This window comes from Delphinus delphis, chromosome 3, assembly GCF_949987515.2.
Source record: "Delphinus delphis chromosome 3, mDelDel1.2, whole genome shotgun sequence".
Lineage (NCBI taxonomy): Eukaryota > Metazoa > Chordata > Mammalia > Artiodactyla > Delphinidae > Delphinus > Delphinus delphis.
The window spans coordinates 1,860,598-1,874,115 of NC_082685.1; the positions used below are offsets into that span (position 1 = coordinate 1,860,598).

General features: G+C 64.3%; 1 protein-coding gene across 2 annotated transcripts; it reads left to right on the plus strand.

Moving 5' to 3' along the window:
• Positions 1–790: 790 nt before the first annotated feature.
• On the plus strand, positions 791–8,122 carry BSG (basigin (Ok blood group)). 2 transcript variants are annotated; one of them, XM_060007222.1, is made up of 7 exons: positions 791–948; positions 5,490–5,646; positions 6,115–6,197; positions 6,311–6,724; positions 7,277–7,301; positions 7,389–7,455; positions 7,859–8,122. In XM_060007222.1, the coding sequence occupies exons 1-6, from the start codon at positions 885–887 to the stop codon at positions 7,450–7,452; spliced, it is 807 nt and encodes a 268-aa protein (XP_059863205.1). In that variant the 5' UTR covers positions 791–884; the 3' UTR covers positions 7,453–7,455; positions 7,859–8,122. The 2 variants fall into 2 exon arrangements, with proteins under 2 accessions (XP_059863205.1, XP_059863204.1); XM_060007221.1 differs by having other exon boundaries at positions 7,932–8,122.
• Positions 8,123–13,518: the final 5,396 nt, after the last annotated feature.

A 13,518-nucleotide genomic window follows, 5' to 3' on the forward strand; every position in this document is an offset into this window, starting at 1 on the left:
TGGGTTGTCTTATCACTTTCTTCTCTGAAGCACAGAAGTTTTTAATTTTTGATGAATTCCAATGTATCTGATTTTTTGTTGCTGTTGCCTGTGCTTTTGGTGACATGTGTAAGATACCATTGCCTAATCCAAGGTCACAAAGACTGCATACCCTGGTTTTGTTTGAAAGTATTTTGTCATTTTTAGAAGTATTTGTTGTAAAACACGGGGACCTCAGCGTAGGTGTTCCAGCCAAATACAGGACGGCCAGTTACATTTGAATCAGGTAAATGGTGATACTTTCCTTGCAAAACTGTGTTCAAACACTGCACGGGACACTTACACTAAGAAATTATTCATTCTCTGCCTGAAACTCAAACTTAACTGCTGTCCAGCTATTTTTATTTGCTAAATCTGGCAGCCTCACCCCAGGGGACACATCCCACCTGTTCACGGGGATCCCCATCGCCTCCCTCGATTCTTTTTTTTTTCCTCCCTCGATTCTTTTTAAATTTTTTGCACTATGGCAAACTACACGTAAGTTGAGAAATTTACACTTTGAGCGTAAAGTTAAGGTCTTAAGTCAAACTAGGAAGGACAGCTGGCCCCCGCCCGGTCTCGCAGGCCCCGCCCCGTTTCCTAGCAACGTAGCCTCGCCCCTGGCCGCAGCGCGCGGCCCACCCGGGTTCTCACGTGGCGCCGCCCATTCAGCTTCCGTAGCGCGAGTCAGCCGGGTCCGCGCGTGCGTACATGCGTCCGCGCGCGTGCGCAGGTGGTGGCCGACTCACCGTGCGCCCCCCCCCCCCGCGACGCCGCCTGCGTGCGCGCGCCCGGCGGCTGTCCGGTTCTTATAGCGCCGCGGGCGGCGGTTGCGTGGGGACGGCGGGACGGCGGGACGGTGGGACATGGCGGCTGTGCGGCTCATGCTGGGGCTTGTGCTGCTGAGCGCTCAGGGCGGCTTCGGGGCAGGTGAGGACCTTGGGGTGGGGGCGCGAAGCCTGCTGGTGGTCTGGCCTGGCTGGGGGCGGCCCGCCCTCTGCTCCAGGGGAGACCCCAGCCCGGGCGAGAGGGAGGAGAGCCCGGCCGGTGGAGGGAGGCCCAGCCCGGGGGGTGGTGGGGAGGGAGACTCCGAGCTGAAGCCGACCTAAGCGAGGCAGCTTAGGAGGGACTTTCCTGCTCGGAATGCTTGGGCGGGGGCCGCAGGGGAGCCCCCGGGCGCCCAGGCCCTGGCTGTCATCCGGGAGGTGGGCTCTTGTCCTCACGGGGGCGCGGGCACCCAGGCACGTGACGGCCCCTGAGCCGGGTCGGCTTTCCGGCCGGAGGGATTGTCCTTCTTCCCGGGATTTAGGTCCCGTGTCTCGCTCTGGCTCTGCACTTGTCCCTGGAGTCGCCCGAACACTTAAACCCTTGTGGGGAGGCATACACTCTTCTTCCTTCGTTTTTGTCTGATTTCGGGGCCCAGAAGAAGGTGGAGGCTGGTCCGCCCTCCTGTTTTTACAGGGGTGGAAAGAGGCCCCGGCCGGGAGGGGAGGTGTTCTAAGGTCACCGTGAGCCCCCCCGGCTCAGAGCAGGAACTGTGGGGGGACTGTTTTTACAGACTCTCAAACGGAGCTCCTCACGGGAGGGGCAGCCTGTTGGGTGGGCAGACGTGGTTTAGAGAATGCTCACAGCAAAATGGGTTAAGGCGTGCTTTTCTGGGAGAAAGCAGGGCAGCCTCTCTTTTGCCTGAAAGAGAGATTTTTTTTTTCCTGTATGGAGCACGACTTCCCGTTTGGTTCTGGGTTAACGATTTATAGTGACCAGCGTGTAGAGAACAAAGTGCAGACCTTGGGGGCAGGAGGAGGTGGGCTCTGAGAGGGGTGGCAGCTGCCCTAGGGCGTGGGAGGGGCTGCCCCTTAGAGAAGCTTCACCGGCTTACTGCTGACCTACTTTTAGATCTCAGTTCGCCTCTTTCTTTTGCCTCATAATCAAAACGGCCATTTATTGACCGCCCTCTGGACAGGGCCCCTGGCAGGCGAGGTGAGTGCCCGGCAGCGTGAGCCCTTTAGACGCAGCCCTCGCCAGCCAGCGGGGAAGGATGGCCCCCGGTGTTCTGCTGGGGGCACAGCTCCGATCCATCACCCTTGTCTGTGGGGTTGCTCTTACACACTCACACCACGTGGGTGTGTGCCGTGGGCGGTCCTGGTTTATTTATGCTGAGTCTGAATCCCCCTGGGGCTATATCTGTGCCTTCTCCTCCCTTTTTCACTTTCCACCTTTCCCAGGGACTCTGGGAAAGACCTGAAAGTCTGGGTCTCGTGTCCTTTTTCTGCCTGGGGTGAGTGAGTTCGCCTTTCCTGGCCAGGTCAGCTCTCCAGAAACCTGCCTCGGGCAACTCTGCTGGGGCAGGTGTCTTCGTGGGGGGGGCCCCATCGCCTGAGGCCCCAGGATGTCCCTCCTCCTGGGAGAGCCCTGCTCTCCAGGCCATGCAGGGCCCTGTGGTCCTGGCGGGGCTGGCGGGCAGACATGGGCTTGCTAGCTGGTTCCCTCTCTGAGCCTCGGGTGAGGGGCCGGAGCCCCCCGCCCGCAGGATTAGAGCGGTGAGCAGCCCGGGGCTGGCCTCCCAGAGGCGGTCTCTCCTGGCCACCGCCTCGTCCCGAGAGCTCCCCCCAGGATGTGTACCCGAGGCCTGCCTGGCCCTGCGCCCTGCCCAGCCCGGCTGCCGAGTGGGCACAGAGGAGGGGTGGCTGTTTTTAGATGAAGGTGACTTTACTTGAGAACATGGGTTGCAGTCACGTGGTCGGGAAGGAGGGTCAGGCACTCTCGGGTTCCCAGGGCTCTGGGAGGGCCTGCCTGTGCACGGCCGGGGCCCCTGTGAGTTCTTGGGGTGCTGCCCCGGGCCTCCTGGGCACTGGGCGTGGCTGGGGGTTCTGGAGGGTGGGCTTTTCACCCTCTTTCCATCACTGCCCCCTGAGGAGCATTTTGAGGCATTCTTTCTAATGGCCCTGTCCCAGTGACCTGTCAGTGTCACAGATGTTACGTCCCCTGTGGCAGCAGTCTCTGTGGTGGCCCTGGGGGCCACAACCCGGCACCCCACTTGGAGTGACCTGGCCTGTTGAGGATGGGTGACCGGCATGTGGCAGGTCACTGGGGCGGATGGGCTGGCTCCCTTGCTGCGTGTGTCCCTCTGGCCAGGACAGGGGTGTCGGCCTGCGGGGCCTCAGGCAGGGAGGGCTCTCCTGGGCGAGGCTGGCCAGCCCGTTGGCCTCTGCAGACACCTGGGATGGGTGGAGTTGGGGCCCACCTCTGCCCCTCTCTGAGAGCTGAGGCACCCCGCCCTGGTGCCACCTGGAGGAGTCCTGCGGGCACTCGTCTCTCCTCCAGGAGGCAGGGTGGGGCCTGGGTAAGACCTGCCTGAGCACCCCTGTCCGAGGCTCTAGGGTGCAGAGGCAGGCCCTGTCTGGGCAAAGCGCCGCCTCTGGCCTTACTTTCTGCCCTGACTCACCTCCCAGCTCTGTACGGAGCTGCTGGTTCTGCAGTCTTGGGAAATCTTGACGGAGAAATGCGGGTTTCTGGAGGCCTTTGGTGAAAGTGACGCAGAGGTCCATCCTCACGCCCCTGTCTGCCTGTAACCGCCTGGCCTGAGGCCTGAGTGGCCAGTGGGTGGACGTGAAGGTCCGTCTGTGTCCGTGCACACGTGCGGCACTGCCGCGGCTGTGCTCCCAGGAGCGGGGAGCACCTGGAGCTGCAGAGGGGCCTCCTTTGCTTCAGTCCCTGCTGGCCCGGACTTCTGAGACGTCCTGTCCCCTTTTAAAGGAAGAGCCAGCAGGTGGCCAGCAGGTGGCCAGAGGCGGGGTGGTGAGGACTGGCGGCTCAGGAAGAGGCCCCACCGGGCCCTGCACGTGTTCTGTGCACGGGCTGGCCTTGGGTCCTGCCTCTTCCACCCGAAGGAGGCTGGCGTCCTCTGGACCCGAATGCCGCCGGGGCGCAGGGGCCTGCGTGTGGCCAGCCCACCCAGGACCTAACACACAGGCCCAGGCGGGATCTCAGACGCCCAAGGAGATGTGCGCTCTGCCCGCAGTCGTTCCAGAAAGCGGCCCAGCTGTGAAGTCTGTCCTGGGATTTGAGCTTTACTTTTCTTAGCGGCTGAGGAGTCCGTGAGGACGGGGGAGCCCGGTTTGGATCACTGGGCGTCAGCCGGAGGGCTCCTGCCGCCAGGTCCAGCCGGGGGTCGTGACCTGCGGTCGTTCTGCTCGGCTTCACGTGCTTAGTCTGTGCTCACGCAGTTGTGCCGTCGGAAGTCACCGTGTGACCCCAGTGAGGGAGCGGGGGTCCAGGGTGGCGGCCTGCCTGGTGGGCGCTGGGGCCCCGCGGCCTGGCTGCGTCCCTACTGGCTGAACCGTTCCAGCGCAGTCCTGATTCTGCTTTCGCCTGATTTTATGCCAGAGGCCTCTGGGCCTGCACCCTCTGTGCCCAAGTCCTGTGGGCGTGGCCTTCTCCAAGGGTTGCCTCGGGTGCGTGGGTGTGGGTGACGGTTCTGGAGAAACAGGCGCTTCCTGGTAGACACCACTGTGTCTTGGACGCGACTTTATAAAGTCCCCACTGTCCCCAAGGACAGCTGCCCCGGGATCCCGGGTGGTTTGACAGGAGTATCCCCAGGACACCTGCTCCCAGCCCTGGGATAGGGCTCTGGTGTGGACGTTCACTGAAGGTCAGCACCTGGAGGTGCGGCCTGACCCCCAGCAAAGGGGTCCTCATTCTGGTCTGCCGTCCCGGCCCCCTCCCTGAACGCCCAGAGGTCTGGGGTCTCCTGCCCCTGGTCCCTGGAGAGGAGCCCTCCCCAGCTCGAGCCCAGTCTCCCATCTCCAGAACTGTCAGCGTGCTTCTCACTGTCTGCTTCTAACCGGCTTCACGTTTCGGTTCCTCAAGAGAAGGTCGTAATGAATGGGGAGCCTTGCCTGGTTGGAAATTGAGAGGAAGGGCTGCGGGGAGTCGCCCCAGCGCCCCAGGCAGGAGGGCAGCCTGTCATTTGTGTGGAGGTTTGGGGCACATGCGGCCTTCTGAGAAGCAGGCACCTCCAGGACGGGGCCGCTGCAGCCCCCTGGCCCCCGTGGCCTGAGCACACCTGTCCCACCCACCCCGGTGGCCTTGCCTTGGTTGTGGGAGAGAGGGGGAGCATGCAAGACTACCCAGAGCGGGGGTGGTGACCTGGGCGGTGATGGACTTCAACTTTCCGAAAAGGCCTTTCGGGGCTGCGGGGCTGGACCCGGCAGTCGCTGCCCTGGTCCTTGTTCTGGGGCCGGGGTGGGCGCTGCTGCTGTTCCCACGCCCAAGGCCCAGCCAGTTAGGACAATTCCTGGCAGAATCCTGCCCCAGACCCCGAGGGGAGGGCCTTCCAGGAGCCCCATGCGGTTCTGCACTCTGGGTACCAGCCCTGGCTTCTCTCCCTCTGGGGAGCTGGGGTTGGGAGAAGTGGCAGGCTCCTTGGGTTCTCCCCTGACACTGTTCTCTTCTCTCCTCTGGCTGCCCAGGGAGCACGATCTTGACTTCCATCGATGATGATGGCTCCAGAACCCGCCTCACATGCGCCTTGAATCACAGCGCCACCGAGATCGTGGGCCACCGCTGGGTGAAGGGGGGCAAGGTGCTGAAGGAGGACGCGCTGCCCGGCCTGAGGACGGAGTACGAGTGAGTGAGGCTGCCCCAGCAGCAAAAGGCGGGGCCTGCCTGGTCTCCAAGGGCCTCTGGTCAGCGAGTACGGAGGTTGTAGTCGGTGGGCTGGCTCTGGACAGAAGTTGGGAACTGGCTCAGACGGGGGTTTGGAGACAGCTGAGGCCCGGGATGCAGGGAGGGTCCAGTGGCTGCCAGACGTGACCACCTCCAAGACCCGGCCCTCCTTCCGGCGCGTTGGGGACCCCGGTCCCTGGCTCGCTGGGTTCTGAGCACCGCCGGGGCCACTGCGGAGCCTTGTCTGGGGGGAGGAGCGGCTCTGGAAGCCCAGGGCTCCTGGATGTGGCTGTGGGGTAAGCTGCCTGCCGTCCCTGCACCTCCTGGTCCCTCCTCCCCGGGGAGGCACCCCCCCGTTCCCGCCCCCGCCCGGCAGGGTTTGGACAGAAGCTTCTCGGCTCACACCCCGCTCACGGCCTCTGCCTGCAGCGTGGACTCGGACGACCGCTCGGGCCAGTACTCCTGCATCTTCCTTCCAGAACATGCGGGCCGCAGCGACCTGCAAGTGAAGGGTGGGCTCCTGGGGGCCCCGGGCCTGAGGGGCTGGGGTGGAGGCGGGCAGGGCAGCTCCATCTCCGGCCCCGCTGCCCCAGGGTCAGGCTCCAGCCCGCCCTCCTCCCGGCAGGGCCCCCCAGCGTCAAGGCGGTGAAGAAGTCGGAGCACGCCACCGAGGGGGAGACTGTGGTGCTGGCCTGCAAGTCAGACTCCTTCCCGCCCGTCGCAAACTGGCAGTGGTCCAAGATGACCGACTCTGGGGACCAGGCCATCACTAACAGCTCCCAGCACAAGTTCTTCGTGGTCTCCTCGGAGACCAGGACGGAGCTGCATATCCCAGACCTGGACCTGAGCTCAGACCCCGGCAAGTACGTGTGCAACGGCACCAGCTCAGAGGGCTCTGGCCAGGCGGTCATCACGCTGCGCGTGCGCAACCGCTTCGCCGCCCTCTGGCCCTTCCTGGGCATCGTGGCCGAGGTGCTCGTGCTGGTCACCATCATCTTCATCTACGAGAAGCGGCGGAAGCCGGACGAGGTCCTAGACGGTGAGCCGGCCCCACACGCCCTCTGCTCCCCTCCCGGCGGGGGGACCCCTGGGGCCGGGGCCGCTGTCCGGGAGTGTGGGCCTGAGGGTTAGCCCCCTTGGCCACCGTGTCCCGGGGCCTCCCTGGGGCACCCGCCCCTTTCCCTGGCTGGGGGTGTGTGTCAGCCCTTACGGCCTCACCTGCCCCTCTTTCCTCACTGGGCTGCCAGCGGGCGTCCTCTGCGGTCAGTGCTCCTCCATGGGCTTGGTCTCCGCCTGTGGAGACTGCTTTGGGCCCAGGGCTGTGGCACCAAGTAAACCCCTGGCCTTGTGTGATGGGGCCACTGGGGTGCGGGGCTGGGGGCCAGGCAGGGCCCCCAGGTGCCTCTCACACTGAGACCCTAGACAGCTCACGTGAGGGTGCGTGTCCTGGGGCGGGCTAGCCCCCACATTGCAGTCGGGGAGGCTGAGGGCGGCGCCCCGTGGGATGGGGCCACCCCGTGCATGGCCTGGTGTGCAGACCGCCGCTGACAGCCCGTCCTCCTCTCTTGCATGTGGCTGTGCACCTGCACAGATGAGGACGCCGGCTCTGCTCCACTGTAAGTCCCTGCCTTGCTGGGGGTGGGCGGGTCACTGGGCAGAGCTGGGAGGCGTGAGGGGCAGCTGTCTGGTCCTCCTGTCACCAGGAAGAGCAGCGGGCACCACGTGAACGACAAAGACAAGAACGTTCGCCAGAGGAACTCCAGCTGAGAGGTGAGGGGGGGAGGGCGGGCCGGCCGAGGGCGCGGGGCTCCTGCTCCTGAGGCTGGTCCAAGCGCCCCGCCCCTCTCCCCCCCACCCCCAGGACGAGTCTGTAGGCGCCCATCCCAGCGTTTGCACAACCCCACGGAAACCCACCTGACAAAAGCAAACCGTGTTGTGCATTCAAATCACACGTTTTCTCACCTTTTTAAAGAAAAACGAAACTAGGGTTTTCTGTGTGTAGAATTCTGTCCCTTAGGGCTTTGCTTTTCTTTTTTAACCATCTCGTGAGCCCCCCAGGGGAGTCGTGAGGTTTGTGTGAGGCCCCTGCCACCCCCACCATCCGTCCCCTCGCGTCCCCTGGGCTGTTGGTCTCCTGGTCTGGGTGTGGAGGCCAGACGGCCCTTGTTCTGAGGCTCCCGCCCCAGGTCCACCTCCTGAGACTGCTCGGCTGTGTGGGGCCGGAGCCAAGTCCCTGCCCTTTGCAGAAGGTCCAGGTGGAGCCGCGGTGCCAAGCATCCTGCCGTGAGAAGCCAGTGCTGTGGGGTCACTGCAGGTCTGAGCACGTGGCCGCCCTGGGAAGAGGGTGTCAGCTGCTCTTCTCAGAGCAGGAGCCGCTGTGATGGGCCTCTCTCCCCACCCCACCTTCCTACTCCCCAATAAAGTCTGACCCCTCATACTCTCCCGGCTCCTGTCTGCGCCGAGCCTGGGTCTCACCAAGAAAGCTCGGGGGGGGGGGTTCAGCCGGTGAGGCGTAACGAGGTTAGGGTGCACGGGGGCTGGGTGACGGGTAAAGCCGGGAGTGGTGTACGGACCACTGCAACAGAAGTGGTCCGGCTCTCCAGTTCTTCTAAGCCTGCTTCTGCCCTTCAAAGGGTATCTGGACAAAACCAGGGCATCCTTTCCGCGGACCCCCAGGTCGGGATGGGCGGCCATCAGCCACCGCCGCCAGGCACCCGGCTGTCCTGGTCAGAACGCTCCCGGGGCCTTTGGGGGCCTGAGGGGCAGGTGAGCAGCTGGGGCCTCCCTCTGGAGCTGGGAGTCTGTCCCGAGGCACATCTGGGGTGGGGGCGCGGCTGCCCCTCTTGGGACCCTAGCTGGGGGTGGGAGGCAGCCCAGAGAACCCCAGGAGCAGCTGTGCACCAGCCCCTGCGGGGAGAAGGGGGTTGCCTGCTTACCCAGCCTGCATCCCAGTAGCTGGGCCGAATGGGGGAGCGTAGGTGGGGTTGAAGCGGGGTGGGGGTGGGGGTGGGGGTGGAACAGGAAGTCCTAGGAGGTGGGGCGGAGCCCTGGGACTCGGTAAGTACCACCTAGGCCTCCCACTGGGCACACCTGGGGAGACAGTGCCAGAGGGGAAAGGGCTTGTCCAGGGTGACCCTTTTCCCACACCCAGGGGCTGTGGTCACCCCATGTCCCCCCCCTGGAGCCCTGCAAGACCTGCAGGTCTGGGTGAGGGTCTCAAGCCACCTGCTGTTCGGGGGAGGCAGGGGTCTCAGAGTGTTGGGCCAGCTCTTCCTAACTCTCCAGAGAAGCCAGAAATCTGGGCCCGCGTGTGAAGTCTGCGTTTTTCAACGTTGGCGAAAACAAATCCCAACGTACCAAAGCCTCAAGAATTGACAGATTTCAGACTTGGCCCACTGGCCACCGGCTCGAGGCCCAGTGGGTTCTGAGGGGGGACGGAGAGGGCCTCTTCCCTGCAAGTCCCACAGCCCCGGGACAGGGGCTGGGGGCTGGGGAGGGGCGGGGGTGGGGTGGACCAGGCTGCCCCCTGTCCGCTGACCAGGTGTGTCCCCGGAGTCACCCGCAGGTCTGGTTTCCCTGAGCACCCACGGGGAGAGTAGGGGTTCCTTTAGGGGGACCTTGCACCGCATAACCTGGAGGAGGTGCCTCCCAGTTCACAGGAACTGAGGCCGCTGGGCCCCGAAGCCCTGGGGCTGGGGCTAGGGGCTGCGGCTGGCCAGCCATTCCCTCCAGCCACCACCAGAGGGCACCACGTGCACACCCCTGAGGGCACTGGGGCCCAGGAAGTCAGGGGAGCCCCTGTCTACAGAGGTCTTGGGATACCCTGCCTGTCCTTCGTGCCCCCTAGCTGGACACGCTGGGCCCTCGGTCCTGGGCACCCATCTAAACTTCTCTGGTCCAAAGGATGTACATCCCTGCTTGTTCACTGGGCCATGTGGTTGTCACTGACAGTGTACATGGGTCCGGGGGTTCTGCCAGCACAGAAGAAGGTGACAACGAGGCTGGTTCCTCTCCGGGGACGCTGCTGAGGCTGGGGCCTGATGTTGGAGGGCACGTGAGGGTGTCCCCTGCTCGGGGTCTGTGTGTGTCCCCACCCGCACCCCAGCTGGGGCTCCGCCCACCTTCCTGCTGCACCCCTGGCGCCCACACACTTGGGGCTCGGGAACGACTGCTGGTTTCTTTGTCTAGACAGAAAGTGCGGGATTGTCCGCAGGCAGCGCCTTGGGGGACAGGAGGGGGTGGCATGTGGTGTGGAGAGGGGACCAGGCCCCCAGCGAGGGACGCTGCCCACATGTGCTTTTAGGAGAAGCCCGACCAGCAAACAGGGCCGCTGGGCAGACGGCTCTGCATGTCTCCCTCCCCGAGCATTTGATGAGCACTGGCAAGTCTTCGGCCCCCTGTGCCCCTGGGGGCTGTTCTTGGTTGCAGCCGCTGGAGCTGCCTCAGTTTCCCCAGGGGCAGGACAGGAAGTCACCGGATCCAGTGATATCATCTTTGGCAAACGCCTGGAGGCTCAGGACCCGGGGTCTGTCTCGGGGTCCCAGTCGCTGAGGCAGAGGGGCAGGGCTGGGCGTGCCTTCCTTCTGGGGCACAGGCTGCCCACCCCTTCCCTGGGCCCACCGCCCTCCAGACTGGGAGCCCTTCGAGGACGGGGATGGGGCCTGCGCTGAAGGCATCGGGGGGGGGGGCGCCTCCCAAGCCCCAGCCTCGTTCCTCCCCCACTCTGGGGCCCTGACGAAGAGCATCTCTGTTGTACACCGGGGGCACCCCAAGGTCCCATGGTGGCTGGCAGCGAGAGACGAATTTAGGGGTCTCGCCTGGCAGCAGGGGGCAGAGGTGAGGAGGAATGGGCCAGAGGTGTGGGGGTCCCAGAGGGAGTGAGGTCCACAGGGAAAGGAAGTCCCAGGTCCGCCGAGGACCCCACCCTCATCGCACAGATGCCAGGGAACTCAGGCCTGGGTGAGGGGCTCCCTACGTAAGGTCACTCTCCAGTCGGGGCTGGACACGGGGGCGCTGCCTGGTACAACAGCGCTCATGCGGGCAGCCCAGACTGGGAGATGTCATCCCCCTTCCGAAGTCAGCAGCGCATGTGGGCACTCGGGCCGCCACACAAGGCTGAGGGGACAGTCAGCATTGCTCGAGTCTGGCGGTGGTGCTTAAGCTCTGAGAACCCTCCCTGGCCCGGGGCCTGCCAAGACCCTGGCCTGGCTTTGTCTCCCTGGCCTCTTAACTATTTCGCCGTCAGAGGGCCTCCAAACTGTGGGCTCCAGGGCTTTGGACCTGGACCCGCCCCAGCTGAGCAGGAAACACGGGCCATGTGTTGAGGTGCTGAGAGGCTGGGGAGGGGAGCTGCGGGCGGGACAGCAGGGCAAAGGCCTCGGGCCCAGGCCAGCTGGGCCTGCTGGAAGCCCCTGTGCCCAGAGCCCAGCGCTGGGGAGGAAGAGGTGGGGCAAACTGGGTGGGGAGGGACTGGGGCTTCCTTCCACGGGAAGTGGGAGTCCAGCAGCTTTGGGTAACAAACCACTCACTGTGAACTGACTTGGGGTTTTATTCCTGTTTGCCCAGGCTTGTCCCCAGCCCACCCCACCCCCACCACCTCTGGGTCTTCATCTCCTACACCCCCCACCCGCCAGGTCCTCAGTATCCCTTCTCCTCACACCAACCAGGCACCGTCCTGCCTGAGGACCTTTGCACAGGCCACGACACCTGCCGGCCGCTCTGGGCTCCATCCTCCCCTCAGGTCCTGGCTCTGACACCACCCACTCTGCGAGGCTCAGACATCCCCCCAACACCTCATCCCCTGTCCTGGCTCAGGTTGAGCTCACCCCCTTCTAACGGACACTACAACGTCTGCTAAACATCACACGTGCTGTGTTGACTGTCACCCCACCAGGGTGGGGGCGGCCTGAGAGGTTCACTTCTGAATCCCAGCCCCCATCAGGTGCCTCATAAGTATTTAGTGAATGAATGAATGAATGCTAAGAATGCTCTGGCCCAGGGCAAGTGGTGAGACGGGGTGGGAGGGACAGAGGCTGGTGGCCGCCTGGCCCAGGGTGGAGCCCGTGTGTTGGGGAGGAGTCTTCAGGAGAGGGGCTGGGACCCTCTCCTCCTCTGTGACTTGAAGGTCCAGGCCAGGTCCCTGGGGGAGGGATGCCATTCTGCCTCTCCAGGCCTGGTGGGTCCTTGGGCTGGGCTGCGGGTGCACCTCCCTGCTCTCAGCCGAGAGCCCTGGGGCTCTGGCGGCCTGCCTGGACTGACATCTTCCCAGGGCGAGCATGAAAGATCCCCCTTCAGCTGGAACACACAGCTGCCTGGGCGGGCCACAGCCTGGCACTGCCGACTCTGCTGCTTGCCCAGCCTCTCTCTCTCTCTCTCTCTCTCTCTCTCTCTCTCTCTCGCAGACTCAGGGCAGACGGCGGCCCAGCCTGTCCACCCATCTGGCTGTGGGTCTGGCAGGGTCTGACTGAAGACACAGCAGAGGTGGCCGCTGGAAGGACCCCCAGGGCTCAGGACAGCCTGCAGGGGGACAGGAGATGGCCCGGCTCAGCCCACCCATTGTTCAGATGGGCCCATCCCTCAATGCCCTTGAGTCCCACCTACTGTGCACAGGGACATGTCACATCTCCACCCTCATGGTCCTGACCTCCAGGTGGGTGAAGTCACCCAATATGATGTCAGGCCTGAAAGCGCTAAGAAGGCCAGAGGGTCCCTGGAGGCCAGCGGTGGTCTTCCATCCCTCTCCCTGTATCTCCAGGCCTTTCCTTATCTCTGCTCCCCATCTCTCCTTTGTGCAGGATGCGCTGGTTGAGCTGGGGTGGGGAGTGGAGGCTGGGAAGAATCCTGGGCCTGTGGCCTATGTCACCTGACGCCAGGAATCACTCCCCAGCCTGGCTCTAGCCCCAGAAGCAGAGCCTCGAGTGTTTTTCCAGATCTGGGGGCCTATGGGGCGGGGGCTGGCTGGAGCCTGAGCCCAAGGGGCAGAGAAATGGGGTAGCCCAATGGGGCTCACATGTGGGCATCCGGTGGGAAGGGGTGGCAGACCCTGGGTCCCCCTGTGACCCTGGGCACTTCCCCACTTTAAAGCCCACCAACCTTTTGGGAGAGCCCCCCCCCGCCCCCCACTGTACTTTAGGGCCTTGTTTGAAGGTGGGGATCCTCAGAACCCTTGGGTGGCTCTTCCTATTGGCCCAATTCGGCCTCAGTTTCCTCATATGCAGGAGGTGGGGGAGAGGGGACCACAGTGGGACCTGGACACTCCTGGCCTGACCCCACTTTGCCGCTCCCCACACAACACGTCTTTGTCCGGGGGCTCAAGTGACAAAGCAAGGGCTCGTGTGGCCTTTTATTATGGAAATTCTCAAACCTATAGAAAGGATGGAGGCTAGTATGGGGGCGGCTCCACTTCTCCGAGCCCCAGCTTCAGTGGTTACCGCCCCGCTGTGTCCTCTGGACAGAGGCGAACTGAAGCGCCAGGAGAAGGCCCCTCGTCAAGGTCGCGCGCGGCGGCGATGACCTTGGGCGCGTGCCTCTTTTTCGCGGGCCTCAGTTTCCCCTTCTGGGACTAGGCTTGATCGGATCTCCGAGGCCTCGAGCCGCGTGACCTTGGGCCGTCCCAGAGCCAGCGCCCTCAGTTTCCCGGGCGCGGGACCCGTGCGGGGCGCGCCGGGAGTGTGCGCGGGCAGAGGTGGGGCTCCCGCCCCCTCCCCTCCCCCGCGGCCCCGGCTCCGCCCCTCGCGGCTCCGCCCCGCCCTACCCCCGCCTCCCCCCTCCCTCGGGCTCGGGCCGGCGGCGGCGGCGGCGGCTCCGCTCCGCACTGCCCGGCGCCGCCTCGCC

Excerpts from the sequence above, each read along its gene's own strand:
- BSG (XM_060007222.1), top strand. The coding sequence starts at position 885 with ATGGCGGCTGTGCGGCTCATGCTGGGGCTTGTGCTGCTGAGCGCTCAG. Across the intron at positions 949-5,489 it reads TCAGGGCGGCTTCGGGGCAG|GGAGCACGATCTTGACTTCC; the intron begins GTGAGGACCTTG and ends CTGGCTGCCCAG. Across the intron at positions 7,302-7,388 it reads GACGCCGGCTCTGCTCCACT|GAAGAGCAGCGGGCACCACG; the intron begins GTAAGTCCCTGC and ends TCCTGTCACCAG.